We start from the raw sequence: 26718 nt of genomic DNA, 5'->3' as shown, positions 1-26718 counted from the left end.
GCCGGAGGAGCCATGGCGTCCCCGGCCGTGCTGGGCGCGCTCCTGGGCTGGGGGCTGGCGCTGTGCTGCCTGTGCGCCGCGGGCGCGCCCCGGGGGTGAGTGCGGTGGGGAGTGAGGAGCTGGTCCTAGACTGCAGCAGGAAGCCTTCCTCTTGCTTGGTACTGTCGGGTTAATAGCATTTCATTCTTGCTTCAGAGGGGCGAAGGGGGGGTTACTTTGTTCCCCCGAGCTGCACCCCTAGCCCTATTTATTGTTATTTATTTTGAAACAGGGGCTCATTGAGTTGCCTAGGGCTTCACTAAGTAGCTGAGGCTGTCCGCGAACCCGGGTCCTCCGGTCTCAGCCTCCTGAATGCCGGGATTACAAGCCGTGCCCGGCTTGTACTTTTTAACTAAGCACCTTTAGTATTTTAGCACAGAGCTTGAGACAACAGTGTGCCTTAGCGTTCCCAGGAAGAGTTTGCTTACTTTCTCACTGGGTCAGAAGGTGTTGCTGTTACCAGGGACTGCTGGGATGGCTGTCCCCAGCTGTGTGAACTTTGGGCACTCAGCTGCTGCGGAGAGAGCAGCTACTGGAAGTGCTAGGAACCCTGGGCCCTAGCCAGCAAGGCCTGGGAGCAGAGACCTCTCTGCAAGGTGCTGGACCCCACACCCTCGCCCCCTACACACCTGATAGTGTGCTGGGAGAGCAGGAGCCGGGTCCGACCCCAAGGGCGCTCCCAGCTCCTGACTGGGCCTGAGAACTGGCTTCCCTGGGCCAAGTGCGATTCCCTGGGGCCTCTTCCTTTCTCCCCAGGGTGGGCGGCAGCCTGTTCTCACACTGACATCACTGGTGCCTGAATTATGGGGTGAGATTTTGTTACAGATGTTTAGGGGCTTGATGGGTTTATGGTAAACAGACCATGCTGAGGTGGTCTTCCTGAAGATGACGTCATCTCAAGCCTCAGAGTCAACCCTGTAAAATGAGGCTTGGGCAGCAGGTGGGCAGGTGGGCGGGACCCCGGCTCTTCCCCAACTCAGTCCTCAGGCACTTCTTATCTTCTTTTCTCCTGAGAGCACCTGTTAGTAGTTCGCTTTCCACTGAAGTTTCAAAGCACCTTCTCTGGGAGCTCCACCTAGTCCACGGACGCAGATTTGACCACAGCTAAGACGTAACCACTCCTCCCACCTCGACTCTCCCCTTCTCAAGTGTGATTTATTCAGAATCCGCCTGAGCTGGACTGCTCACCTCCTGGAGTATTTTTGCCAGCTGCACGTTCTACGTCAATCCCTCTGCCCCCACGCTGTTGTAATATGCGCAGAGGCCTTCTATGTGGCGTCTTGGGCTACTGTAATGACATGCGGGTGCAGGCTTCTCCTGGAGGAAAGGTCTATTCTGTTTCCACTCTGGAGGCTCCAGGGCCTGGTGTCAGCATGGCTCAGGTCTGGGGAGGCACCCCTGGCTTCCTGGAGGGACCCAGACCCTAGGAAAGCTGGCGTGGCCAGGCCAGAAGCCACAGGGGCTGGGCGGCAGGCTCCGGCCTTTACCTTTAGGCCTTCTATCAGGCCTCCGGCGGCAAGCCCCAGTGACCACACCTTCCACCAGCTCTGCCCCTTTGCGCTCCCACCACCTCTAACACTGCTGAGGCTGTGTGTGAAGCCTCGGGGGGAGCAGCGCGTCGGGCCTCCCCTGAGGAGCTCTGAGTGTGGCTAGGCTGCGGCTCCACCGTCTCTGCTGTTTCAGACTCTGAGGCTGGCGTTGGCTCTGGGTACCACGCCTGAGGAACACACCTCTGAGATAACACACGACAAGGTGCAGTGCACTTATGCCCCACGGAGCACACGTGTGGCCCTGGATGACACCTGTGTCGCGGCCCTGTGCCTTGCTGGGCCCTAGAGGACACAGGTGGAGAGGAGGTGCCGTGCGCAGGCTGTGCCCTGGGTGCCTGTGGTGCCTGTGAAGGGCACCCAGCCACACGCCACTCATTCTGCAGAGGATGAACCTAAACACCCAGGGGATGGTCGCAGTAGCCATGTCCCGCCTCAGGCCACGATCGTTGCCGTAGGAATTTAGAAAGATGTCCAGGATTATGAGTGCGTTTCTAAACTGCTTGGACCTCCTCAGGAGAAAGGTGCTTTGTGGCTCAGGTTCCTGGCCTCCCGCCCACCCGCCAGCCCTCTCAGGGTTATTCACGGTGGTGCTGCCTAACTGCAGCTGTGGGCCTTTGCCTGTTCACATGTTCATTGCCTTCCTGCGTGGAGTGTCCTTCCTGCATGGAGTGTCTTCCTGCGTGGAGTGTCTTCCTGCGTGGAGTGTCTTCCTGCGTGCAGTGCACTTCCTGCGTGGAGTGCACTTCCTGCGTGGAGTGTCCTTCTGTGTGGAGTGTACTTCCTGCGTGGAGTTTACTTCCTGCATGGAGTGTCTTCCTGTGTGGAGTGTACTTCCTGCGTGCAGTGTATTTCCTGCGTGGAGTGCACTTCCTGTGTGGAGTGTCTTCTTGAGTGGAGTGTCTTCCTGCATTGGGTGTACTTCCTGCGTGGAGTGTACTTCCTGAGTGGAGTGGATTTCCTGTGTGGAGTGTACTTCCTGAGTGGAGTGTCCTTCTGCGTGGAGTGTACTTCCTGCATGGAGTGTACTTCCAGCATGGAGTATACTTCCTGTGTGGAGTGTGCTTCCTGCGTGAAGTGTCCTTCTGCGTGTAGTGTACTTCCTGCGTGGAGTGTCCTTCTGCGTGGAGTGTCCTTCCTGCGTGGAGTGTCCTACTGTGTGGAGTGTACTTCCTGCATGGAGTTACTTCCTGTGTGGAGTGCACTTCCTGTGTGGAGTGTACTTCCTGTGTGGAGTGTACTTCCTGCATGGCGTGTCCTTCTGTGTGGAGTGTTCTTCTGTGTGGAGTTACTTCCTGTGTGGAGTGTACTTCCTGCGTGGAGTGTCCTTCCAGCGTGGAGTGTACTTCCTGCGTGGAGTGTACTTCCTGCGTGGAGTGTCCTTCCAGCGTGGAGTGTACTTCCTACGGGGAGTATACTTCCTGCGTGGAGTGTCCTTCCAGCGTGGAGTGTACTTCTTGCGTGGAGTGTCCTTCTGCGTGGAGTGTACTTCCTGCATTGAGTGTACTTCCTGCGTGGAGTGTACTTCCTGAGTGGAGTGGATTTCCTGTGTGGAGTGTACTTTCTGCGTAGAGTGTACTTCCTGCGTGGAGTGTCCTACTGTGTGGAGTGTACTTCCTGCATGGAGTTACTTCCCGTGTGGAGTATACTTCCTGTGTGGAGTGTACTTCCTATGTGGAGTGTACTTCCTGCGTGGAGTGTCCTTCTGTGTGGTGTCCTTCTGTGTGGAGTTACTTCCTGTGTGGAGTGTACTTCCTGCGTGGAGTTACTTCCTGTGTGGAGTGCACTTCCTGCATGGAGTGTACTTCCTGCGTGGAGTGTACTTCCTGCGTGGAGTGCCCTTCCTGCGTGGAGTGTACTTCCTGCGTGGAATGTACTTCCTGTGTGGAGTGTACTTCCTGTGTGGAGTGCACTTCCTGCGTGGAGTGTACTTCCTGCGTAGAATGCCCTTCCTTCGTGGAGTGTCCTTCCTGCGTGGAGTGTCCTTCCTGCGTGGAGTGTACTTCCTGCGTGGAGTGCCCTTCCTGCGTGGAGTGTACTTCCTGAGTGGAGTACACTTCCTGCATGGAGTGTACTTCCTGCGTGGAGTGTACTTCCTGCATGTAGTGCACTTCCTGCGTATAGTGTACTTCAGGATAGTAGGTACTTTGTTCCATTTGTGCCGCTAATCCCACAGGTACTCAGTTGTTGAATGGGTGGGTTAAATGAATTAATTTTTCTATAACTTTAAAAAAGTTACTGCAAACTAAATTTGTTGTCTTTTAACAGTGGCCGCCACCCCTGGACAAAGCTGATTCTGAGCCAGCACTGGCCGCCGACAGTATGCAAGGTGAGGTTTCTGTGTCGACGGCCCTGTCAGGGCAGAAGGCTCGATTTCTCCCTCAGGATCCACGGCCTGTGGATGGAAAGGAGCTCAGTACGTGCCAGGCAGAGACGCAGGCAGGGATTTACTTAGGAAAGTAGAAATACACATTCCAGAGGAATGCAGGCCACCCCAAAAGTGAGCGAGGCGGCTTGGGGAGCCCCCTTTCTATGGGGACTTTCGGGAGATACTAGAGGGTGTTGTCAGTCTGATGCTCACAGGTGCCTCTGCTGTCACCCCCACGTCCAGACCACGCTGGCCGGCTCATCTCCAGGCTCTGGACAGCCCAGCTGGTGCCGAGATTCTCTCTTGAGTAGCCAGAGCCAGAGGAGGATCCCCTTTGTATTCCACCTGTCTTCTTGGTAAACAGACCCCTCCCTAAGGATGGTCCAGTGCTCAGGGGCTCTGGTAAATTCTTCTGAAACTCTTGGGTGTCACTGGCCTTGCCAGGGGCAGACTCCACTTTAGGCTCCATTTCCCTGGACTCCCTTCAGGTCTCCTCCGCCTCTTAATTTTCTCTCTTCTCTCCCACTTCAGCCCTTTGATCTAGGACCCCTGCAGAGTCGGTTGATGAGATGGTGCTGCAGTGCTTATCTCTGGCTGGCCCAGGCTCCTTGCTCTGCCCCTGGTGGACAGTGGACCCTTTCCGGAGGTTAGCGTGTTGGTTTCTTAGGGCGGCCGTAATGGCGTCACACCTGCAGTGGTTTAGAACATCAGAGACTTCTTCTCTCATGGTCCTGGAGTTGGGAGTTCCAGTGCAGGCACTAGTAGGTGTTCTGGGAAGCACTTGCCCCAGGCCTCTGGCTCAGCCTCCAGCAGAGGCTGGCAGTCCTTGGAGACCGAGGCTCATCACATCCCCTGGTGCCTCCCTCTGCGTGAGGCTTCTTCTGACTCTTCCAAATCCAACCAGTAATTGCACTTAGGACCCACCTGGTCTCTTAGCTGGGTTGGACCCTCCTTCCAAGTCAGGTCACATTCACAAGTGTGAGAGTTGGACAGGGATGTGTTTCTGTGGAACACAGTTAAACTCTGGACCAGCCGGACGTGCCGTCTCCTGTGTCATGGACGCGTTCTGAAAGCGTCCCCGGCCTGCCTCCTCCTTCCTTCTGTTTGGCGCCAGCAGCCCCCTTCTCATGTTCTGGACACCCATCTGCCGTGCCTCGCGTCCCTTAAGGCTGTCAGGGCCGAGACTTCCCGCGGAGTCCCAGCTGGGCCTGTCCCGTTCCTGCTCTGAGAGTCCTCCCAAGCCAGTCCTGGCGTCCCAGGCATCTGACCAGCTTTGTCAGGGCCGAGCCAGCACTCACTGTACTGACAGTGTCCCTGAAGGTTGGGCTTGAGAGTGGTATTTGCATTTTGAGACTCTTTAGTATGCGAGGTGGAGTAACCTCTAAGTGCTGTGTAGGAGGTCTGACCTCTTGATGGCCTCCAGCATGTGGAGCAAGTTCCTTTCCACTTTCTCACTTATTTTCCTGTTGACCAATGAGAGGGGAGTTTCTATCTTTCTCCTCACCAGACGATAAGCTTGCCCTGGAAGCTCATGCCAACAGGGTCTCTCACGCTGTGGTCAGTTTCCGAAGCCCTCTCTCCCTCCAGTGCTGTTCCCTGCTGTGGCCTAGGGTGCATTGGCACACGAGTGGCCCCAAGGTGGCGGCTCGATTTTGGCCGGCTGGGAATCTGGTTGGGGCTCCTGGGAAGTGAGGAATCGGTGAAGTCCCTGGCTACTACTGAAGGACGTGCGTGTGCGTGTGTGCGCGCGCGTGTGCACGTGTGTGCGTGCGTGTGTGTGGCAGGCTGGGTGGCTGAGCCAGCACTGGGGGAGGAAGTGTGGGTGTGCCCCCTGGCTGCTGGTGATCTGCTTGGGAGAGCCTTCTGGCCAGAGGCATGAGAAGTAAGATTTAAATAGATGTACCTGTGAGGGCCTCTTTTTCGGGTGGGTTGGCCCTGATGAGGAAGTTCTGTTTCCTGGCCTTAGTCTCCCAGCAGCCAGGCTGTCTGTGCTTCTCCCTCTGTGAGATCTACCTGAGGGTGCTGGGACTGTGTCCTGTGGCGGGAGCTGGTGCGAGCTTGCTGTCTTAAGGAAAGACCTGGTCACCTCTGTGTAGGCAGGTGCAGAAGCCTGGGTGTGTAGCTTGGCCAGAGACCCGCTAGGTCCTGGATTTGCTCCTCTCGAGCTGCACCCCACAGGAGAGGCGTCTCCTTAGGGATGGATCTGGGTTTGGGTAGAGGAGAATCCCGAGCCCCTCACTCAGATGCTGAGCTCTGATGCTCAGTCATTCTGTAGCAGCTGGTGCTTACTGTGTGTTTCAGTTCCCTTTGCCAGATAACCAGCCACGAAAGCAAGCCCCCTGTCCACGGATGTGGGGTGCAGAGAGGAGAGGGCCAGGCGTGAGCATGTTTCGTCTTGTGTTTCTTTGCTTAGTCAGAGTGGGAGGCTAGACCTGAGGCCTGCTTCATTGGTCTGATAGCCGGAATGGAGTTCTTGATGGTTCATTCTGGACAGACGCCATCTTAGCTAGGCCTCGTGGGGTTCCTACAAAGGTTTGGTTACACCGAGGTTTTTGTCTGTGATTTACCTTCCTATTGAGGTGAAGATATACTCCTGCTTTCACCATGATTTATTTCTTGGCTTCATGTTTTCAATACTTAGTGTAATTTGAACCTGGTACTGAAGCAAACTTGAATGTACTAGGGTATTGTCAGCCTTTGTTCTCAAACATTTAATTCTGATTACATGGTAAGCAGATTATTCATGGGCAGACATGCACATTTAATTAGCTTGACTTAATTTGCAAGCACTTGACTTGAGCGAGCGCGGCTGTCCGGTTCTGTCAGCCAGGCTGGGTGAGGACTGGCCCAGAACACCCACCCTGATGTCTTTCTGCATGAATGTGCGGCTGGAAGGAATTCATTGTAGATTGAAGCTGGTCTTCCTGTGCTGTTACTGTGCCGATATCTTTTTGATGCATGCTGAAGCGCTAAGTGTATTTAAGCAGGGAAGCAATTCTCTTGTGTCCTTTCTCCCTAGGAAGCGGACAGCTGTCGAGACTCTCTGGACTACTGGACAATACACGGACTCTGGCAAGCAGTGGGCACGGCAAAACCCAATGAAGCGTCAGGAGCAGCGAGGACTCGAGACGCTAGCTCCAGTCCAGGCTTAATACTGACGCTGCTCTATTTGTTAGGAGTTTATGCAGCAGACCAGATCCTTACTCTAAAATGTTTTTAGTCTTTCTAACGTAACTCTAATCCTATTCTTATTTAGTTCTGTTTTGATAGACGAATAACTATCTGGTTTAAATATGTGTTTAGAAATCCTATCACTAAATTTTGGGCAATACATTTTAATAATGTACTTAGGGATACATTTTAGCTTCACTAAGTTTTAATTTTAAGCCAGGCATGGTGGTGCATACTTAAAATCTCAGTACTCGGGAGGCTGAGACAGGAGGTTAGCAGGTTTGAGGACAGCCTACGCAAGTAGTAAGACTTTCATCAAACAAGTAAGACCCCGTTCCAAAAACAAAACTAAAGTAGGCTGGGGATGAAGGCCAGAGGTGGAATGCCCTGGGCTCAATCCCCAGTACCACAACAGAGCTGCCTTTTTAACTTTGTTCTTTCTTGGGGGCACTTTTTATAGGCACCCTATTCATGTGAATGAATGTGGTTTATATAGGGAGAATGGGAGCAAACCTGTTGTTTTGCATACTTTATATTCACCTTGGTTTTCTAGTTTCGTCTTCTCTATATTCCTGTGCATATTCTTGTGGTGTTAAATTATGCACATGACTTTGTCCCCGGGAAGGGCCCCTATTGCTCCAGGGCTCTGGGCCAGCGAGGTAGCTGACAGTGAGCGGCGTCAGTGTAGGGAAGCAGACAGGCCAGGGCAGAATTCAGCTCTTGGTTGGAAGTGTGGGCAGGTTGCAGGCTGCTTGGTGGTGCGCCAGGCACTCCGTGAGCATGTCAGGTCTATGCATTATTACGCTGAGCGCTTGTCACAGCTTCGAGATGCAAGTTCTCTTTTATTTTTTTGCTAGATTTTAAGTGGATTCAGGTCTGATAACTAGGATCATCTTGCTAGATCTTGCTAGAACTAATAGCTGAGAGTGGGCTGACTCCAGAGCGTCCCCTGGTGGGTGGTTCATTGTTCTACTAAAAGGCAGCCCTTGAACATTATTCCTAGACTTTTTTTTTTTTTTTTTTTTTTTTGGTGGTACTGGGGTTCCTGGAAGCCCTTCTACCTCTGGGCTAACTCCCAGACCTATTTTATACTTTTTATATTTGGAAGCAGTGTCTCATAAGACAGCTTCGGACCTGCCCGATCTTCCTTAACAGTTTCCTTTGCTAAAGAAACTCAAGCCAGATGAGGTAGAATGCACCTGTAATTCTGTTACTTGTGAGGCTGAGACAGGAGGATTGAAGGTTCAAGGATAGCCTCAGCAAAAGACTGTCATCAACCTAGAGAAACCATGTTTTAAAATAAAAATAAGGCTAGGGATGTAACTTGGAGGAAGAATGCCCCTGGGTTCAATCCCAGCAGTAAAAACAAAACAAAACAAAACCAAACCCAGAAAAGAAACCCTCAAACTGTAACAACTTGTATCTAAGCATTCTTTGTTAAAGGTTTGCGGGATGGGGGGATAAGGAATTCTCAATTAGAATTTCTCTTTTCCTTCTCTGTAGACTCAAGTGTGTTCTAATGTCATGTAGAAACCATCTCAACTGACACTAATATTCTTATTTTTAAATTTGTGTCCCAAGGCCTGACAAAGGGGAAGAATGTAATCGGTCGTGGCACTTTAATTTAGACGAGATCAAGGTATTAACTTTCAATTCTAGTTTTCTGCAGTAGAGCACTGAGCTACATTAACGCTCTTCATCACAACTGGCCCTTCAAAGTCATGTTCAAAATTATAGGCTCATGGCAGCCTTTGCCAGGATTGAGCCCCGGCCCTGTTTTAGTAATTAGTGGTATTTAGAATAACCCATAAATTAAAACAGACCTTTCTCCTCTGCTCTGGGTAGAGACCCTGCAGAGGTGAGCTCGGAAGCAGAGACTACCTGGCTGCCCCACCTTTGCCCCCGAGGCCCGAGTCCAGGGCTCCGGGGTAGCTGGCCGGTGAGGCGCACAGCGAGGCGTCTCAGTTATATACGCAGATATCTGCAGGAGCGCTTCTGCAGAATAAGTAAAGAATTGGGTGTACTCAATTCAATGCTATTATAACGAGCAGAGCTTGGACTTTGAAGATATATTTGTCAGACTGCTTCCTAGGTTTTGAGTTTGTTAGTTCTTGAGTCCACGGTTTTTATCTATTTTTTCAATGATCATAGGATCTTCTGCCGGAAATGAAGAAGTACTGGCCTGATGTCATTCATCCCTCCTCTAATTCCACCCAGTTCTGGTAGGTGGGCTTGTCAGCCTCACTGGCAGTGTCCTGCATCTCAGGTGTGGAAGCTTCCTAAGTGCCTTCTGGGAAGCCGGCATGTGGAGGCCCCAAAACAGGCGCCCAAGCCCCGGTGACCTGCTGTGCCATTCAGGTCCCCTCTCCAGTGGGTGGAGCCAGCAGGCAGTACTGGCCTGGTAACAGGTGGTTACAGGACGAGGGCAGGCAGTCCTGGCCTGGTAACTAGTGAGTAGGAAGGTGTTAACCTGGTAACCGGCGGGTAGTATGGTACTAACCTGGTAGTCAGTGAGTAGGAAGGTACTAACCTGGTAGCTAGCAGTTAGGAAAGTACTAACCTGGTAACCAGCAGGTAGGAAGGTACTAACCTAGTAACCAGTGGGTAGGAAGGTACTAACCTGTTAATCAGCGGGTACGAAGGTACTAACCTAGTAAGCAGTGGGTCGGAAGGTATTGGCTTGGTATCCAGCGGGTAGAAAAATACTTACCTGGTAACCAGTAGGTATGAAGGTACTAACCTGGTAACCAGCAGGTAGAAAGGTACTAACCTAGTAACCAGCAGGTAGGAAGGTACTAACCTGGTAACCAGCACGTAGGAAGGTACTGACCTGGTAAATAGCGAGTAGGAAGGTACTGAACTGGTAACCATCGGGTAGGAAGATACTGGCCTGGTCAACAGTGAGTAGGAAGGTACTAACCTGGTAATCAGTGGGTAGGAAGGTACTGACCTGGTAACCAGTGGGTAGGAAGGTAATGACCTGGAACCAGCGGTAGGAAGATACTGGCCTGGTAACCAGCGGGTAGGAAGGTACTGACCTCGTAACTAGTGGGTAGGAAGGTACTGACCTGGTAACCAGCGGGTAGGAAGGTACTAACCTCGTAACCACCGAGTAGGAAGGTACTGGCCTGGTAACCAGTGGGTAGGAAGCCAGGCAGGTGTTATTTCCTGGTAACCAGTGGACTTTTTCACTCATTACTTTGTTTTTAAATTTTTCTCTACTGAAGCCTAGATCAAACACTTGTATGTCTAGGCTTCGGTCTAAGTCAGACGGGAAAGAATATTTAGTATGAAAATAGTGCTGCGGTTTTGTGTTTGTTTTTGTTTTGTGTGTGAGGGGTTTGGTGCATGGGGTTGACCCCAGGGGCATTCTACCTGTGAACTACATGCCCAGCCCTGTATTTTATTCTTTATTTTGAAATAGGGTCTCACCAAGTTGTAGAAGGCCTCACTAAGTGGCTGAGGCTGGCTGCAAACCTGCGATTCTGCTGTCCAGCCTCCCAAGTACTTTGATTACAAGTGTGAGCCACCACGCCCAGCTTAGTGCTCCTAGTTTGAAATATGTTTTTTAAAAAGACATACCTAAAGATATTGATCTCACCTGTGCCTTGGGGAGGAGAGATGTTGATGTTGATGGGGCCTGAGCCTGGGGCAGGAATGCTGCTCCTGATTCAAGTATTATCTAAATAATTCTTTCTCAAGAAGATAAAATTGACATTTTTTATTTGCATTATAGCAGCTAAAGGTAATTCTTTTTTTCTATATTTTCCTCCAATACGACAGTTTGTAATTCAGACCACAAATAATCTTATTTTCCCAGAAAGAGTCATTTAATTTAGAAGTAGTTTTATATACAATTTTCAGAAGAAAAAGTCAAATTTGGTAAGAGATTTTTTTAATTGGTACATTGTAATCATATATCACATTGGAATAGAAGACTTGAGAGGATATACAAGCACACATCATCCAATTAGCCCTTATCCAGCCTCCATCCCATTCCCTTCTCCTCCCTCGATCCCATGCTTGTTTGATGATTAACTTTGATACATATGTTTATGTACCTCCTGCCCTTTAAAGAGGCTCCATCCTCCCCTATTCCATACCCTCTGATTGGTCACCTTAGTTGCTTCACTATAGGGCCCTTTCTATAGCTCAACCTCTTCCTGTTGCCCCTTCCCTCCTAGTTATTGCTGATTAGGGGAAGCATCTGATTTATATTTTCTGTGATATTTCTCTGTGCATGCCGCGTTGCAAGTACCAATCCCACTCTTGATGGCCCCAGTAGTGGCCTGGCTACCCGGTAGACTGATCCAGACCTCGCTGGCTCAAGCAGTGGTCTTGCCTCTTGGGAGGCCCCAATTCTGGTCTCGCTGGCCCCGAAACCAGCCTAAACCTTCAGCTAGCTTCAATCCCAGCCTCGGAGACCCCAGTAGCGGCCTTGCCTCCTGTCAGGCTCCGATGCAGGCCTCGCTGGCTCCAGCCCCGGTCTAATCCCTCGGCAGGCTCCAATCCAGCCTTGGAGGCCTCAGTAGCGGCCTTGCCTCACGGAAGGCTCTGATGCTGGCTGCTGGTCCCAGCACTGGCCTAACCCCTCGGCAGGCTCCAATACCGGCCTCAGAGGCCCCAGCACTGGCCTTGCCTCACGGCAGGCTTCAATGCCAGCCATTGGCCCCGGCACCAGTCAAACCCCTCGGCAGGCTCTTATCCCAGCCTCGGAGGCCCCAGCACCAGCCTTGCCTCATGGCAGGCTCTGATGCTGTCCGCTGGCCCCAGCATCGGCCTAACCCCTTGGCAGGCTCCGATCCCAGCCTCAGAGGCCCCAGCACCGGCCTTGCCTCACAGCAGGCTCTGATTCCAGCCTCGCTGGCCCCAGCACAGGCCTAAACCCTTGGCAGGCTCCAATCCCGGCCTCAGAGCCTCAGTAGCGGCCTTGCCTCATGGAAGGCTCCAATGCCGGCCACTGGCCCAGGCACTGGCCTAACCCCTTGGCAGGCTCCAATCCAGGCCTCGGAGGCCCAGCACTGGCCTTTCCTCACGGTGAGCTCCGATCCTGGCCTTGCTGGCCCTGGTACCGGCCTAACTCCTCGGCAGGTTCCGATCCCAGCCTTGAAGGCCCCAGCACCGGCCTTGCCTCATGGCAGGCTTTGATCCTGGCCTCACTGGCCCCAGCATCGGCCTAACCCCTCGGCAGGCTCCGATCTTGGCCTCGGAGGCTCCAGTAGTGGCCTTGATCACGGCAGGCTCCGATGTCAGCCATTGGCCCCGGCACCAGCCTAATCCCTCAGCAGGCTCCAATCACTGTCTCGAAGCTCCAGCACCGGCCTTGACTCACGGCAGGCTCCGATCCTGGCCTTGCTGGCCCCAGCACCGGCCACCCCCTCGGCAGGCTCCAATCCTGGCCTTGAACGCCCCAGAACCGGCCTTGCCTCATGGCAGGCTCCAATCCTGGCCTCACCGGCCCCAGCACCGGCCTAACCCCTCAGCAGGCTCCGATCCCGGCCTCGGAGGCTCCAGCACCGGCCTTGCCTCACAGCAGGCTCCAATCCCAGCTTTGCTGTGTCCGTCACCGACCTCACCCCTCTGCAGGCTCCAATCCGAGCACCCTCTTCGCCCAACCAATTGTTCCACATTTTCGAGGGTGTGTGGTGGTAGCATTCTGCCTCTGGGGTTATTATTTCAAAGGTTCCAGGTGTAATGCATCAGATCTCTGCCTCCCCTGAGTACTGGCCACTGCCATTGCCACTGCCTCCACCATTTCAAATCCTTCTCAGGCTCTTTTTCCACTCTGAATGTTATCCAGTCTTCCTAAGCATGCGCGACGGTAGCATTCAACATTTGGTGTAATTTCTCCAAAAAAATAAGGTTGGTAGGATCCAATTTCTGCTTCTCCTGAATACAAGTCTCCACTGCCATCACAGAGACCGCTTTCAACACCGCCTTTCTCCTTGGTCTCCACTAAACTCTCTCCTTACAGGTGCTGTCCAAGATTCTTAACAATATAGAGAAATAGCAGTCCTCCTTCGCGGGGAATTTTTCCATGAGTTCCAGTGCATTTGGATATGTTTTGTCTGCATCTCCAGTATCCTGGCATCTGTCACGGCTTTCTTAGCTCCTCTCCGATATTTTCCCTTTTCCTTTTTCTTTTTCTTTTTTTCTTTTTTTTAATAAGAGAAGGCAGTATGTGTGGTTTGAGGAGGTAGTGGGATCAGGCACTCAGTAACACTGTGACCCGGTCGGTTTCCCCATGGGTCCAGTGTGCTCCGCACTACTCTACCTGGAGCCCAGAGTCCTGCGTCCCGGGCCCGGCTGTTCCGGGGATCCAGTGTGCCCCGCCTGACCCCTGCCCAGGACCCAGATTCTTACTGGGCCCGGTTTCTCCAGGGGACTGGCGTGCTATACGTGATCCGGCCTGGGGCCCAGAGTCCCATGACCCGGGCCCCAGCTGGCATGCCCCGCGCGACCCCTGCACGGGACCCAGGGTACTGGGCACAGTTTCTCCAGGGGTCTGGAGTGCTACGCGTGTTCTGGCCCGGGGCCCAGAGACCCGCAACCTGGGCCCCGGCTGGCGTTCCCCGCGTGACCCCTGCCTGGGACCCAGCGTCTTACTGTGCCCGGTTTCTCCAGGGTCTGGCATGCTACATGCACTCCGGCCCGGGGACCAGAGTCAGTAAGAGATTTTTTTAAAACAGTAGTTTGAAAATAATGGCCCTCATCAGTTTTTGGGTCCTCAGGCTGGTGTCCCCTCGAGCGAGTGGCAGAGGACCCATGGGCCCTGGATCTGCACGCCGAGCTCACCTCTAAGAGAGCGTCTCAGAAGACTGGAGTGACGCGAAGCTCATATCTCAAGTAACTGCTCTGCACAGCCTGTTTTCTAGGAAATGGCTTCAGGATAGATAGTTGCAAACCTGGGTTGAACTGGGAAAAAGAGGAGAAAGCCTTTATGTGTCACCCCACTGTGTCTTCCAGTGATGAGGCTGTGGCAGCTGCATCAGTCAGCTTTCCGTTACTGTGACAAGTAGCTGAGAAAATCAACCTCAGAAGAGGAAGGGTTTATTCTGGCTTATGGTTCCAGAGGTTTCAATCCATGGTCCTTGGCCCCATCGGGCTGTTGGCAGCACAGTACTGCGTGGTGAGAGCTCGTGGCCAGGGTGGCCTGCTGACTTGCTAGGAGCCAGGAAATAAAGAGACAGGCAGAAGTGGGGCCCCAGCATCTCATTTGGGGGTATACCCCTAAGGACCCAAGTTCCTCCAAAGAGTTCCCCCTTCTGAAGTTGAGCACCTAGTAATAATTAGCCCCACAGGCGAGCAACCAAGCCTTTAACATGTGGGCCTTTGGGGGATATTTCAGATCCAAACTAGAACTATGACTTAAATTTACAAAATATACCTTTCCAGTTGTAATATCATTTCATGATAGTTATCAGATTTGAACCAAGTAGCTTAAAATCAACTAGCAAACATAGGTGCAGGAGGCCCTTGCCAGGTCTGGTGGCACACCCCTGTAATCCCAGTATTTGGGGAGGCTGTGACAGGAGGATTGCAGGTTCAAGGCCAGACTCAGTAACTTAGTTAGACCTTGTTTCATAAAATAAAAGGGCTGGAGGTGTAGCTTACAAGTAGAATGCCTCTGAGTTCAATCCCCAGGACCAAAAGAGGAAAGAAAAGCATAAGGCCCTCCATGTCCTGGGCCCTCGAGCTTTAGGAAAACAGGAAAGGAAAGCAAGGCATGTATTATTGTGTTCTAATAAAAGAAAAATTTTTACCTTTATTTTTCAAGCTCGATAGTAAAATCACGAACACTAAAGCTCTTGTTCTAACCCGCAAAGGTAAATATGGCCTATGAGATCATATTTATATTTTGAGAGTCTCCTCTTCTGCTCCATAGAATAGAGAAAGTTATGACATGATCCACTCTGGAAGCTCTTCAAGATAACAAAGCTAGTTATTTGTTTAGATTGATCCTTTCTGTATACAACCCCTCATAGTTTTCATAGTTCTGAGAGACTGTCACATATCCATTGCAGTTATTTAAAACTGGCTCTACCAATGAATGAATGCAATTTAGATTGCATTTCGGAAGAACTGCATGTTAAGTGCTTTATACATGGCCACGTGAATGTTGCTTATTAAAACTCACTGAATTAGCTAGGCGTGGTGGTGCACGCTTGTAATCCCTGCGCTTGGGAGGCAGAGACAGGAGGATCGCGCAGGTTCGAAGCCAGCCGCGCGCTGGCTTAGGAGACCCTGTTTCCAAAATGAAAATGTAAAAATAGGTCTGGGAGTGTAGCCCCGAGGTAGAAGGGCTTCCAGGAACCCCAGTACCACCAAAAAAAAAAAAAAAAAAAAAAAACCTCACTGAATTAATCGCTAATCCCAACTGGGGAACCTGCCGCCCGTCTGGTTTTTCCATGCTAACCGTGGCTGTGTCTGAGCCAAGTTGTCACCGCGGTCTGAAGGTGGGTGTGCGCTCTGACCTCAGCGTCCAGACTGGTGTAAGTGCCGGCTCTGGGTGTGTGACCTTCAGGAGGTCACAGCCCTCAGTATCCTCATTTCAGAACTTACAGTAATGTTTTCTACTCTCAGCGTTGGGAGAACCGGGCAAGAATGTGAAACTTGTTGTAAGGCTTTAACTCCAGTGTACTGTAAGGAAGGGCCACAGCCCTATTTCTGGAGTCTAGATCATGCATGTTGTGATGGTTTGGAATGGACACACAGCTGTAATAGCTAGCAGAGGCCAAGGAGGGAGTGGGCCGGGGGTTTCTTGGTGACCAGCCACCCTGCCTGTCCTTGGCTCCTTGGGTAGAAAGGGTGGCTCCTGCATGCCCCTCTGCTCTCTGGAATTCCCTGGCTGCCCAGGAATTCCGTAGGAGCCCACACACCCCCATGGGACTTGAGGGTACCTGGGTAGTGCTGGATCCCAGGTTTTGGTTTGCTGTCTGGCAGCCGCATGTCGTGTCGAGGTGCAGACCGTGCCAGGTGGAGGCGGTACTTTGGGGATCGCCAGATGTTCCTCTGGGCGCAGGGCTCACCTGTGTGGGAGCGGGCATTCCACCCCGTGTGCCTCCCCGGAGTGGGAGAGCGCGCCAACACCCTTGTGCACCCACAGGAGGCACGAGTGGGAAAAGCACGGCACCTGTGCCGCCCAGCTGGACACCCTCAACTCCGAGAAGAAGTACTTTGGGAAGACCCTGGCTCTCTACAAGCGGCTGGACCTCAACCGGTGAGTGCCCTCTGCAGCACGGGGCTGGCCTCAGGGCCAGGCTGGTTCAGCACCAGGCCGCCTGTCTCCTGAATCCAGGCCCTCTGCTGCGTGGCCACACGGGCAGAGCCAACTCTGGCAGGCGCCTCTGGGTACTGACTGGTCAGCAGTGAGGACCGCGAGGCGCGCGGCAGAGGCCCGGCACCAGCTAAGTCCTTAGGCACAGCCCCAGTCTGTGGGAGTCTGCCCCTGCTGGGGCGCTCCAGGGACAGCAGCCGGGCAGTGCTGGGGATAGAACCCAGGGTCATTCTACCTCCAAGCTACACCCCAGCCCTATTTTTTATTCTTTATTTTTTTTTAACAAGGTCTCACTAAGTTGCGGAGGGCCTCACTAAGTGGCTGAGGCTGTCTGAGAACCACGATCCTCCTGTCTCAGCCTCCCAAGTCCTGGAATTACAAGCATGTGCCACCACACCTAGCAAGTTGGGGTCTTATAAGCCCCAGAAAAAACCCAAACCCAATGGGCTTGCACTAAGGCTCTCAGTCCATTTCTGGAGACGGGGAGTATGTTGTCACCAGGCAAGATCCAGTGAGCCTGTAAGGATGATGCCCCTGGCCAGACCTGGGGCTTGCCACTCACCGGGGTCTGGTCATGAGCGCCAGGAGCCAGCCTTCCCTTCCCACTTGGGTTTCTGTTGTGCCTTGGGTGTCAGTGTTCTTAGCGCCCTCACTGTAAGCAACCATAACAAGTCAACAAACTAGTTTAAGATCAGGACAGGGCAGAGTGAGGAAGGCCCGAGCACTTGAGGCCGCCTGTCCCCTGAAGCCACAGGCAAACCGTCACCCCAGGGCCGTGTGGGGAGGCGGTCTGTAGGTGGTGCAGGCTGCGTGGAGCTCTGGGGAGGGGTTTGTGCCCCTACAGGGGCCCCAGAGAGCTCGTTAGCCCTTCCGCACTCACACAGTGGTTCTGAACATGACCCATGCTCACTCTGGCGCAGGGTGCCGTGGTGTGAGCAGAGGCCAGCTGCCTCTGGGGTGTAACTTAACCACACAGAAAGGATATAAGTGGATATTGCCCAAAGCTTTAAAATTAGGTTGTTAGGTCACTAGGCAGTGCTTACTTGCAGAACCCTGGGGTGTGGCCCCTTAGGGTGCATGAGTTTTCCCAGTTTCTCCAAGGCTGATCTAAAATTCATAGCACTAATAAAATTAAAATAGGAGCCAGGCGTGATGGTGCATCCTTGTAATCCCAGGACTTGGGAGGCTGAGACAGAAGGATCACAGGTTTGTGGCCAGGCTCGGCTACTTAGTGAGGTCCACTGCAACTTAGTGAGACCCTGGGATGTAGCTTGGAGGTTGAATGCCCCTGGGTGGTTCAATCCCCAGTACTGAAGAAAAAAATTGAGAAGTCAATATATAAAATAAGGCCACTTTTACTTTTCTTTATAAACCATTAGTATATATTTTTATTATGGAAACCGGTCGTCCTAGCCATAAGCAACTTTTGACTCACTTCCTAACCTGCAGGCAGCAGACCTGTGTGAGAATCTGCAGGGCACTGTAGGATGTGCCGAGTGCCCGCAGGTGAAGACCTGGGGTCGACGCCAAACGCACCTAACCCAGAAGACGCCGGGGACCACAGTTGGGGCGAGGGCCTGAGTTTCCCCATTCTCCTCTCTGCCTCGTTCCCTTGATCACCCAGGTCAGGAGGGCATCACCTAAGAGGCAGAACATGAGGCACAGGTGTCACACACACAATTACCAGTGACGTCACTACAAAAAGCAAAGAAGCATTCAAACGAATCTCAATAGTATATATACGTATACATGTATATGTACTATATATATGTGCGTGTGTGTGTGTGTGTGTGTGTGTGTGTGTGTATATATATACATATGTACTGGGCTTCCTGAAAACCCTTCTACCTTCGGGCTACACTCCCAGATCTATTTTTATATTTTTTTTTAATTTGTAAACAGGTTCTCTAAGCCAGCGTGCCTGGCTTCGAACCTGCCTCCGCCTCCCAAGCGCAGGGATTACAAGTGTGCGCCACCACGTCCAGACTCAATAATATATTTTTAGCCCAGTTCATCTACGATATCATTGCAACTTGTAAGATATATACATATATCTTACTTGTATATATGTTGGTATTAGGGATTGAACCCAGAGGCAATCCACCTCCAAACTATATCCCCAGCCCTATTTTATTCTTATTTGGAAATAGGGACTCATTAGGTTGTTGGAAGCCTTGCTAAGTGGCTGAGGCTGGCTTTCAACCTGTGATCTTCCTGTGTCAGCTCTCCAATACTGGGATCACAAGTGTGTGTCACCATACCTGGCTTGTAATAAATATTTTAAAAAATTGAAGCCAGGTGTGGTAGCACACATCTGTAATCTCTGTACTTGGGAGGCTAAAACAGGAGGATCACAGACTCAAAGCCAGCTCTAGCAACTTAGCAAGGCCCTTAGAAACCTCGTGAGACCCTGCTTCAAAATAAAACTAAAATAGGGCTGGGGATGTAGCTCAGAGGTTTAAAAAAAATCCTGTGTTCAGTCCTTAGGAACACACACACACACACACACACACACACACACACACACACACAGACACTGAGATACTTTTGTGGCAAAAACTCCTTGGGACCTGCTGTTGGTCATACACTGGTAGCAGTGCAGGGCTTTGCACAGTTACCTGGGTCTGGGGTAACTTCAAGGACCCTGGCTGCAGTGTTCCAGGGTAAGCTTGAGTCTAAAGGTAGCTAAATAGCCGTCCCCAGGGGCCTAGCCAGTAGGTGGCGATGGCGTGCCCGCCGCAGTCCTGTGCAGGCATGCTCTGTGGGGAGGACCATGGAGAGGTGTGCAGGTGGATGGCTCCCCTGGCCTACTTCGCATATTTACTGCCTGAAGTCACGGAGAAGAAGCGTTCTGCTTTAAGTGTGCCTCAGTCCTCACAATGAAATAATATTTGAAAAGAGCAAGAAAGGAGGGTGCGGCCTGCATTATACATCTAACGGTTTCCTTTTTACCTCTAGTATGCTGCTGAACTTTATGATTAAACCATCCATCAGACGCTACCTCGTAAGTGTGCCTTAGCGCCTTCACTGCTGTGTATCTACTGGGGACATCTGCAGCGCCTCATCCTGTGGGCCACAGCTGGGTTCTACGGTGACACAAAGCGCCTCCTACCTGGCTTCAATGCTTTAAGTAGATGATTTCTGTTTCCACGTGCACCCTGAATACCCACTGGAGGTTACTCAGACCAGCGATGTGCACACTTAGATGCCTGGCGGGTACTCAGCGTGTGTACTCCAGGCTCTGCGGCGGGGTGTCTGTGCCTGGAAAGGGGCGTGTTCAGTTTTGTGATGTGTTATGTTTGAGGAAAAGAATTTTTTATTATGGTGACACGGATAGGAACATTTAAGCATGGCCAGGTCCTTTAGGATGATGGCTGAGGTTAGAGGAGCTGGAGCTCAGAGCACCTGCTGGGAGGGGAATCGGCTGCCATGGAGAGAGATCTGAAGAGTGGGCTGGGATGTGCAGGCTGTGGACAGCAGGAAGCCCGGCAGCGAGGGTGCTGTGGTGTGGGTGCCTTGGTGGGGTGGCCCAGGAGGAGAGGCCGGAGGAGAGGCCGGAGAGGGGCGCACTGCAGACAAAGTGGGCAGACGGGAAGAGGAAGCACTGCTTGTGATGGTGCCCACCTTGGCTGCGTCCTCCCTTGGGCACGCCCAGGTCCCTGCATGTGGGGGACGGGGCTGATGCCGCTGAGCTTGTTATGGTCAGAGTTACACTCTGCGTTTTCAATTCTAATGCACTTTCACTTGGTGACAGGTCTCAGATTTTATGGATGCCCTTACCAAAATCTACGGAGTGGTCCCTAAGATCCGGTGCCTTCCACCAGAGCAGGTCAGCCGTGTCCTGTTTTGCTGTTCTTCAGTCTTTCCTGAGAAGACACGATTGCTCTTCTGGAGTCTGTCTCCATCCCTTGGACTTTCCAGGGGTGGGGGTGCATCCGTGTGACTGTACAAGTGCATGGTGCTAGCATGTGCTGTGCATGTGCAAGCGTGTACATGACCATGCATATGGATGTGTACACAGGTATGCATGTGCCTGGAGCCATGTCTTGTGCACACGTGCATGTGTTCATGCGTGTGGACATGTGCTGTGTGACACTGTGTGTTCACATGTGTGTGGGGAAGGGGCAAAAGCAGTCTTATTTTCTGTGCACGTGTGTCTGGGAGTGTGTTATGTGTGCTTTGAAATAGTGGATGGTTCTTCAATATCATGCTAAGATAGGATTTGTTTTCTTGCCCCTTAGCTCTAATGAGAATATTGCCTGTTCTAGAAGGAGGAATAGGAGGGGGAGGTGCATTACTGGGTTAAAGGTTTAGAAGTACTTATGTTGCTGATCTTAAGATTTTTTTTTTTTTTTTTTTGGTGGTACTGGGGTTCTTGGAAACCCTTCTCCCTCCGGGCTACACTCCCAGACCTATTTTATACCCTTCTACCTCCGGGCTACACTCCCAGACCTATTTTATATATTTTTTTATTTGAAAACACGGTCTCTTAAGCCAGCGAACTAGCGCGATCCTCCTGTCTCCGCCTCCTAAGCGCAGGGATTACAAGTGTGCACAAGTGTGCGCCACCATGCCTGGCGCTAATCTTAAGAATTTTAATTGCAATTTTCAGTCCAATTTATAGACAACATTGTAGTTTATTTTTTTTTAATTTTATTTTATTGGTGCACTGTATTCATACATCATAGTGGGATACAAACTTTTGTAGACATACATGCACACATCGCCCAGTCAGCCCCCACCCGATCCCCACCCCATTCTCTCCCCATCCCTCCTTCCCATGCTTGGCTTAGTGGTTGACATCTAGTATTATAGCAATTTATCCAAAATTAAATATGATAATCTCACATAACAGTTTCATTTGTCTGATACCAAGCGTTTGATGATTTAAAGATAGCATTTCAATATTTCTTTTTGCTTTCTTTCTTACTAGAGCATATTTTTTTCTGTTTTTTTAGGTGAAACTATCATATATTTATATATTTATTTTTCAGAAAAAAATCTATCCTAATATGGAATATGAATTCTAGATACCCAAAACGATCTTGAAAAAGAACAAAGCTAGCAGATATATATTTTCTGATTTCAAACCATATAAAGCTACAATAATTGAAACAGTGTAGTACTGTTCTAAAGGCAGATATATAGACCATTGGAGTTAAATACAAGCCTAGAGCTAAATTCTTCCCTATATTGTCAAGTTATTTTTGACAAGGTTTCAACGAACATTTGGTGGTGGAAATAATAATCTTTTAACTAAATATTGTTGAAAAATAATAATTACATGGAAAAGAATAAAATTGGACCTTTACCTAATCCCATATACAAGTATTAACTCAAAATAGATAAAAGACCTAAATATAAATCTTAAGACTATAAACTTTTAGGAGAAAATCTGGGTCATAAAACCTCACAACATTGAAATTGGCAGTGATTTCTTGGATATGATTTCAATGGCACAGGCAACAGAAGAATATACAAACTCCCTAAAAAATAAAAGAAAATATTGTATATCCAAAGACAATGTAAACAGAGTTAACAGTTACTAATAGAATGGGATAAAATATTTCCAAATGCTATATCTGAAGGTATATTAATATTCCAACTAGAAATCCTAAAAATTAACAACAATAAAGGTAAACAATACAACTTAGAGATAGGTAAAAGACTAACATAAATAATGAATCTCCACAGATAACCAATCTTAGTTGTCTGTTGGATGGAAACTCTTGTTTCTCTGGTTCTGGTGAGTGTTACCTATTTCTTCTTTGTAGTTAATCTCTTTGAGTATTTTCTCTAGCGCTGGTTTTGAAGACATAAATTCCTTCAGTTTCTGTTTGTCATGGAAGCTTCTTATTTCTCCATCTAGTTTGATAGAAAGTTTTGCTGGGTAGGAAATTTTTGGCTGGAAGTTGTTTTCTTTCAGAGTTTGGAATATGTTACTCCAAGCCCTTCTGGCTCTCATGACTTGGTTTGGGAAGTCTGGAGTGATTCTAATTGGTTTGCCTCTGAATGTCAGTTGGCCCTTTGTTTTTGTTGCCTTTAAGATTCTCTGCTTGGCTTCCACATTGGTCATTTTGACAATTATATGGCGTGGGGATCCTCTTCTCCGATCCTGTCTAAAGGGAGTTCTATAAGTTTCCTGGATCTGTGTATCAACCTCTTGCTCTATATTTGGAAAATTTTCTGCTATTACTTCCTTGAAGAGATTGTTGATCCCTTTGGTATCACTTTCTTTTCCCTCCTCTATTCCAATTATTCTTAGGTTAGCTCTCTTAAGATGGGCCCATATTTCTTCAATGTCAGATTCCTGCTGTTGGATATTTTTTTCTAGATTAGAAACTATGCATTCATTTTTGGATTGCTCATCTTCTAAGAGCGAGATTCTGTTCCCCATGTGGTCTAATCGGTTGTTTGTGCTTTGAATTGAGGCCTTTATTTCATTGATTGCATCCTTTATCTCTTTTTGGCTCTCTCTGAGTTCTTTTCGAAGCACCTCTATTATTTCTACAGTTATTTTCCTGATTTGATCTTCTAGAAATCTCTGATTTTCTGTTTTATCAGGTTCTGATGTTGTGGGGTTGTGCACATTCATTACTCCAGTGTTATTCCTCTTTCCCATGATTTCGGAGGTTTGTGCCTTCTCTGGGTTCTTCCCTTGGGTCACTATGGCTTCACTTAAGGTGCTCTGGATCTCGAGTCTGTATTATCTCAGACCCCACTACTCCTTTACTGGGTTGTATCACAGAGTCTCCGACCCAGGGAGTCGATAGAGGCTGCTTTAAACTATGGGGGGTGCCAGGTTGCACGTTCTCCTCTGGTGTGATATCTCTGCCACCACCACTCCCTCACTGGGTCAAGTTCCAGGAGGCCCAATACTGCGATTTCTCCTCTGTGGCCTGCAATTTGACTCACTGTTCTTGAGTACGCAGATGTAGCTGTACTGGACTCGGTGAATTCACTGCTGCTGCCGCCACCGGTGGCAATATGGCGCCTCTGCCACGCCCTCGGCCATGAGGCTGGCGTATTTTTTCTTCTCTGGTTTTGATTTCCACTCTGAATCCCTGCAGCGTGTGCTGAGCTCAGCCACTGGGAGCTTTAAATGCTGTCTGCGCCGAAAGATCCCGCCTGGCTGTTCCGCAGCGGCTCTCCTGGCTTGCTGTAGCCGTCCGTTGAGTTCGCCGCTGCCGCCGGCAGTATGGCGCTGCTGCCGCGTCCTCGGGCGCGTGTGTCTCCTCTGTGGCCCTGAGCTCTGTTCTCAGTCCGCTTTCTCTCTGGAGCCTGGTGGTTTTTTTTTTGTTTTTCTGGTGATGGTGTTTTCTGGCTATGAAAGGCGCTCTTTTTGTGGTAATGGAGATTGGTTGTTAGCGGGACTCTTAAGCCCGGCTTTTCTCGGTCGCCATCTTCCCGGAAGTCCTCTGTAGTTTATTTTTTAAGCTAATAAAGACTCAGATACTTTTAGCAGTAGGTATGTACCTAGAAAAGCCATTTCTTCTTCCAGTATCTTGATGTGCATGTATACGGTGTGAGCAGTTGGGTCGTACGCATCTTAATAGATGCTTTAAAGTTTTTCAAGCTAAAAGCACACCCTGTCCCAGAGCTGTGAGGCTGGAGGAGGTGCCCTGGAGGGACTGGGAGCAGGCCTCGGGCCAGGCGTCCTGCCCCAGCTTGGTGGCCCAGCTGCTTTCCCTGCTTGCTCCCAGCTTTCTCTGTCGGTCCAGGGGCTCTGCCCTGCAGTCTGGAGCCTCAGATGCTTGGCCACTGCTCTGGGGTCTTAGGTCAGTTCCAAAGCTTCGTGCTCATAAAGCCATGATGGTAACCAAGGTCTGAGTTCCAAAGCATGTCACTTTTTATTTCTAGGATGAGCAGGTACAAACCATTGGTCAAATAGAGCTGTGCTTCACCAAGGAGGACCTGAAACTGCGGAACTGCACGGAGTCCGAGGAGCAGGAAGCACGGCTGGCCAAGGAGGCTGCGGCAAAGGAGTCTGCTGCTGTGCACGGGATGGCCGACTGTGAATTAGGTTTTTTCATTTACCTACCACCGGCAATGACCCAGGACTGAAGCCCAGATTTTGGAAATATTCTGTGTTTTACAAAAAAGGAGAAATTCATAGATCACTGCTTTCTAAAAACCAACTCCAGAATCTTTAAAAGTATGTTTCAAGCTGAGAGTGGTAACACACCCAGTATTTAGGAGGCTGAGAAAGAAGGATCACAGGTTGAAAGCCAGTCTCAACAACTTAGTGAGGGCCTCAGCAACTTAGCAAGACTGTTTCAAAATAAACAAAATAAGGCTGAGGGCTGAGCTCAGAGGTAGAATGCCCTCAGGTTCAGTCCCCAGCTCCAAAAAAAGAAAAAAATGTGTCTTGTTTTTTTCTTTCAGTGTCTGTTAATTTTTGTCTGCGTGTGATTATGGGCCCTTCTGCTGAGAACCATGAGTCATAGTTGAGTGTATATCAGGCATCAGGCGCCATTTCCTGTGGGGAGGCCAGATTCAGGCCACTGAGAAGAGCTGAGACATTTAAGCGTAGCCGGCGATGCTCTCCTCTCCCTCTGTGGACAGTGTGTTCCAGAACCTCAGACCCCTTCCGTTAGAGGTGTTGCTGTGGTGATTGAAGCCAAGCTGGCCCTCGTGGAGGATATACCTGTGATGCGGGTGGGTGACGGTCTCTGGAGCAGGTTGCTTCCTGTGCGTGCTTTTAAAAGCTCTTTCCTTCATATGTTCTGCCTGGACTCTTAAAACTTTCCTGTTCATCTTAATCGGGAATATTTTCCTCTTTATCTTTTTTTGGTTTATTTTTTATTTTTATTTTTTGGTGGTACTCGGGATGGAGCCCTTCTACATCCAGCTACACTCCCAGACCTATTTTAAATATATGTATATATATGTACATATATGTATACATATGTGTATATGTATATATTTGTATATATGTATGTGTGTATATATATATATATATATATATATATATATATATATATATATATATTTATTTGGAAACAGGGTCTCTTAAGCCAGCTAGGCTGGCTTTGAACCTGTGGGATCCTCCTGTCTCCACCTCCCAAGCGCAGGGATTACAAGCGTGCACCACCATGCCCGGCTGCTCTTTATCTTTTTTAGTAAGTAGAACTTAATATGTGCTGTATTGTGTTTAAGCATTTAAAAATATTTACTTCCCAATACAATCACCTTTTCAAAATAATCCTGTCTTCAAGAAATGAGTTGTACTGACTCACGCACTGAAAACTGATTTCCAGACTAAAAGCACAACCTAGCTCCAGTGTCTAGCAGAGGCGCCTGCAGCACAGCAGTTCAGGAAGGCGCCGCAGCAGCCGAGCCCCGCCAGGCGGGCGGGCAGCAGGAAGGGGGCCCTTCACTGCAGGAGTGACACAGGACAGGGGCGTCCTTCCCCAGGGAAGCCCTGTGGCTCCTTGGGACCCCAGAGTGCTGTTATCGGGGTCTGGTCAAAAGCGGATCTTCCTGTTATTTTCTGTGCTACAGCTGGAGGAGGCAGCCTTGCCACTTGGCAGTGGGAGGACAGAGCAGCCACCCAAGGACCCCGTCCCGTCCCGGCATTAGCTCGGTCCCACCATCCCCCAGCCCCTGGGCTGCCCCACCCCACCCCCGTGCTGGTGTGTGTCTGATGTTGGTGAGGGCCAGGGCTGTTGTCCGCTGCCTGGGCTGGCCAGTGTCCATTCGGCAGGGATTCACGATGCTCTGGGCTCGCTCAGAAGGTGGCTGTTGTCTCTTTGGAGTGGCTTTGCAAACACAGGGCCCAAGGCTAGGTTTCAAGGTCAGTACCTGCGGATGGGTCTGCAAATTGGAACCGACATCTGATTTGAATTGTGTTTAGTTGTGTGCTCCCTTGGAGGGTCGAGAAAGGTGGGGATTGCAATGTTCTCTGCCTTTGTGTTTTTAACCCATTTTAAAACAAGGCATGTTTCTTATCCCAGTCTGAGCCTTTCTTAGTAGCCGTCTAGTGCTCACATGGGATGGCATCCTGGGGAGAGGTGCGGGCCCTGGGGTGACGAGATGGGCCCCAGGATGGGCTGGCCAGTGTCACGCTGTCCTCAGGCAGCCCGCAGGGCCAGGTCGCTGCCCTCAGGGGAGGGAGCTCCTGATTCGGGATTCCTGTTTCTAATCAGCCTAGAGCATAGCAGCAGGGGCTAAATAAGCTTTCAGTGCCAGGTGAGGACGGGCGCTCTGGCCGGCAGGGATGCGGGAAGGACACCAGGTCCAGCGTGTTTCACATTAAACACGTTTTCGAGCTCAGCTCTGACCCGCCACTCTCGGTGCTCAGCAGGGATGGCTAG

General features: G+C 50.4%; 1 protein-coding gene across 1 annotated transcript; it reads left to right on the top strand.

Annotated features, from left to right (window-relative positions):
* Positions 1-12: 12 nt before the first annotated feature.
* On the top strand, positions 13-26718 carry LOC308266149 (ribonuclease T2-A-like; the record flags this gene model as incomplete). Its single annotated transcript, XM_080700167.1, has 11 exons — positions 13-95; positions 3855-3915; positions 6974-7026; positions 8707-8764; positions 9277-9347; positions 16232-16345; positions 19361-19406; positions 20157-20231; positions 24263-24448; positions 24968-25060; positions 26620-26718. 11 exons carry the CDS (start codon positions 13-15, stop codon positions 26716-26718), a joined length of 939 nt encoding a protein of 312 aa, XP_080556293.1.

Source organism: Muscardinus avellanarius (genome assembly GCF_963383645.1).
Source record: "Muscardinus avellanarius genome assembly, chromosome: 8".
Classification (NCBI taxonomy): domain Eukaryota; kingdom Metazoa; phylum Chordata; class Mammalia; order Rodentia; family Gliridae; genus Muscardinus; species Muscardinus avellanarius.
The sequence above is the reverse complement of the archived record's forward strand: the minus strand, read 5'-3'. Positions and strand labels throughout refer to the sequence as shown.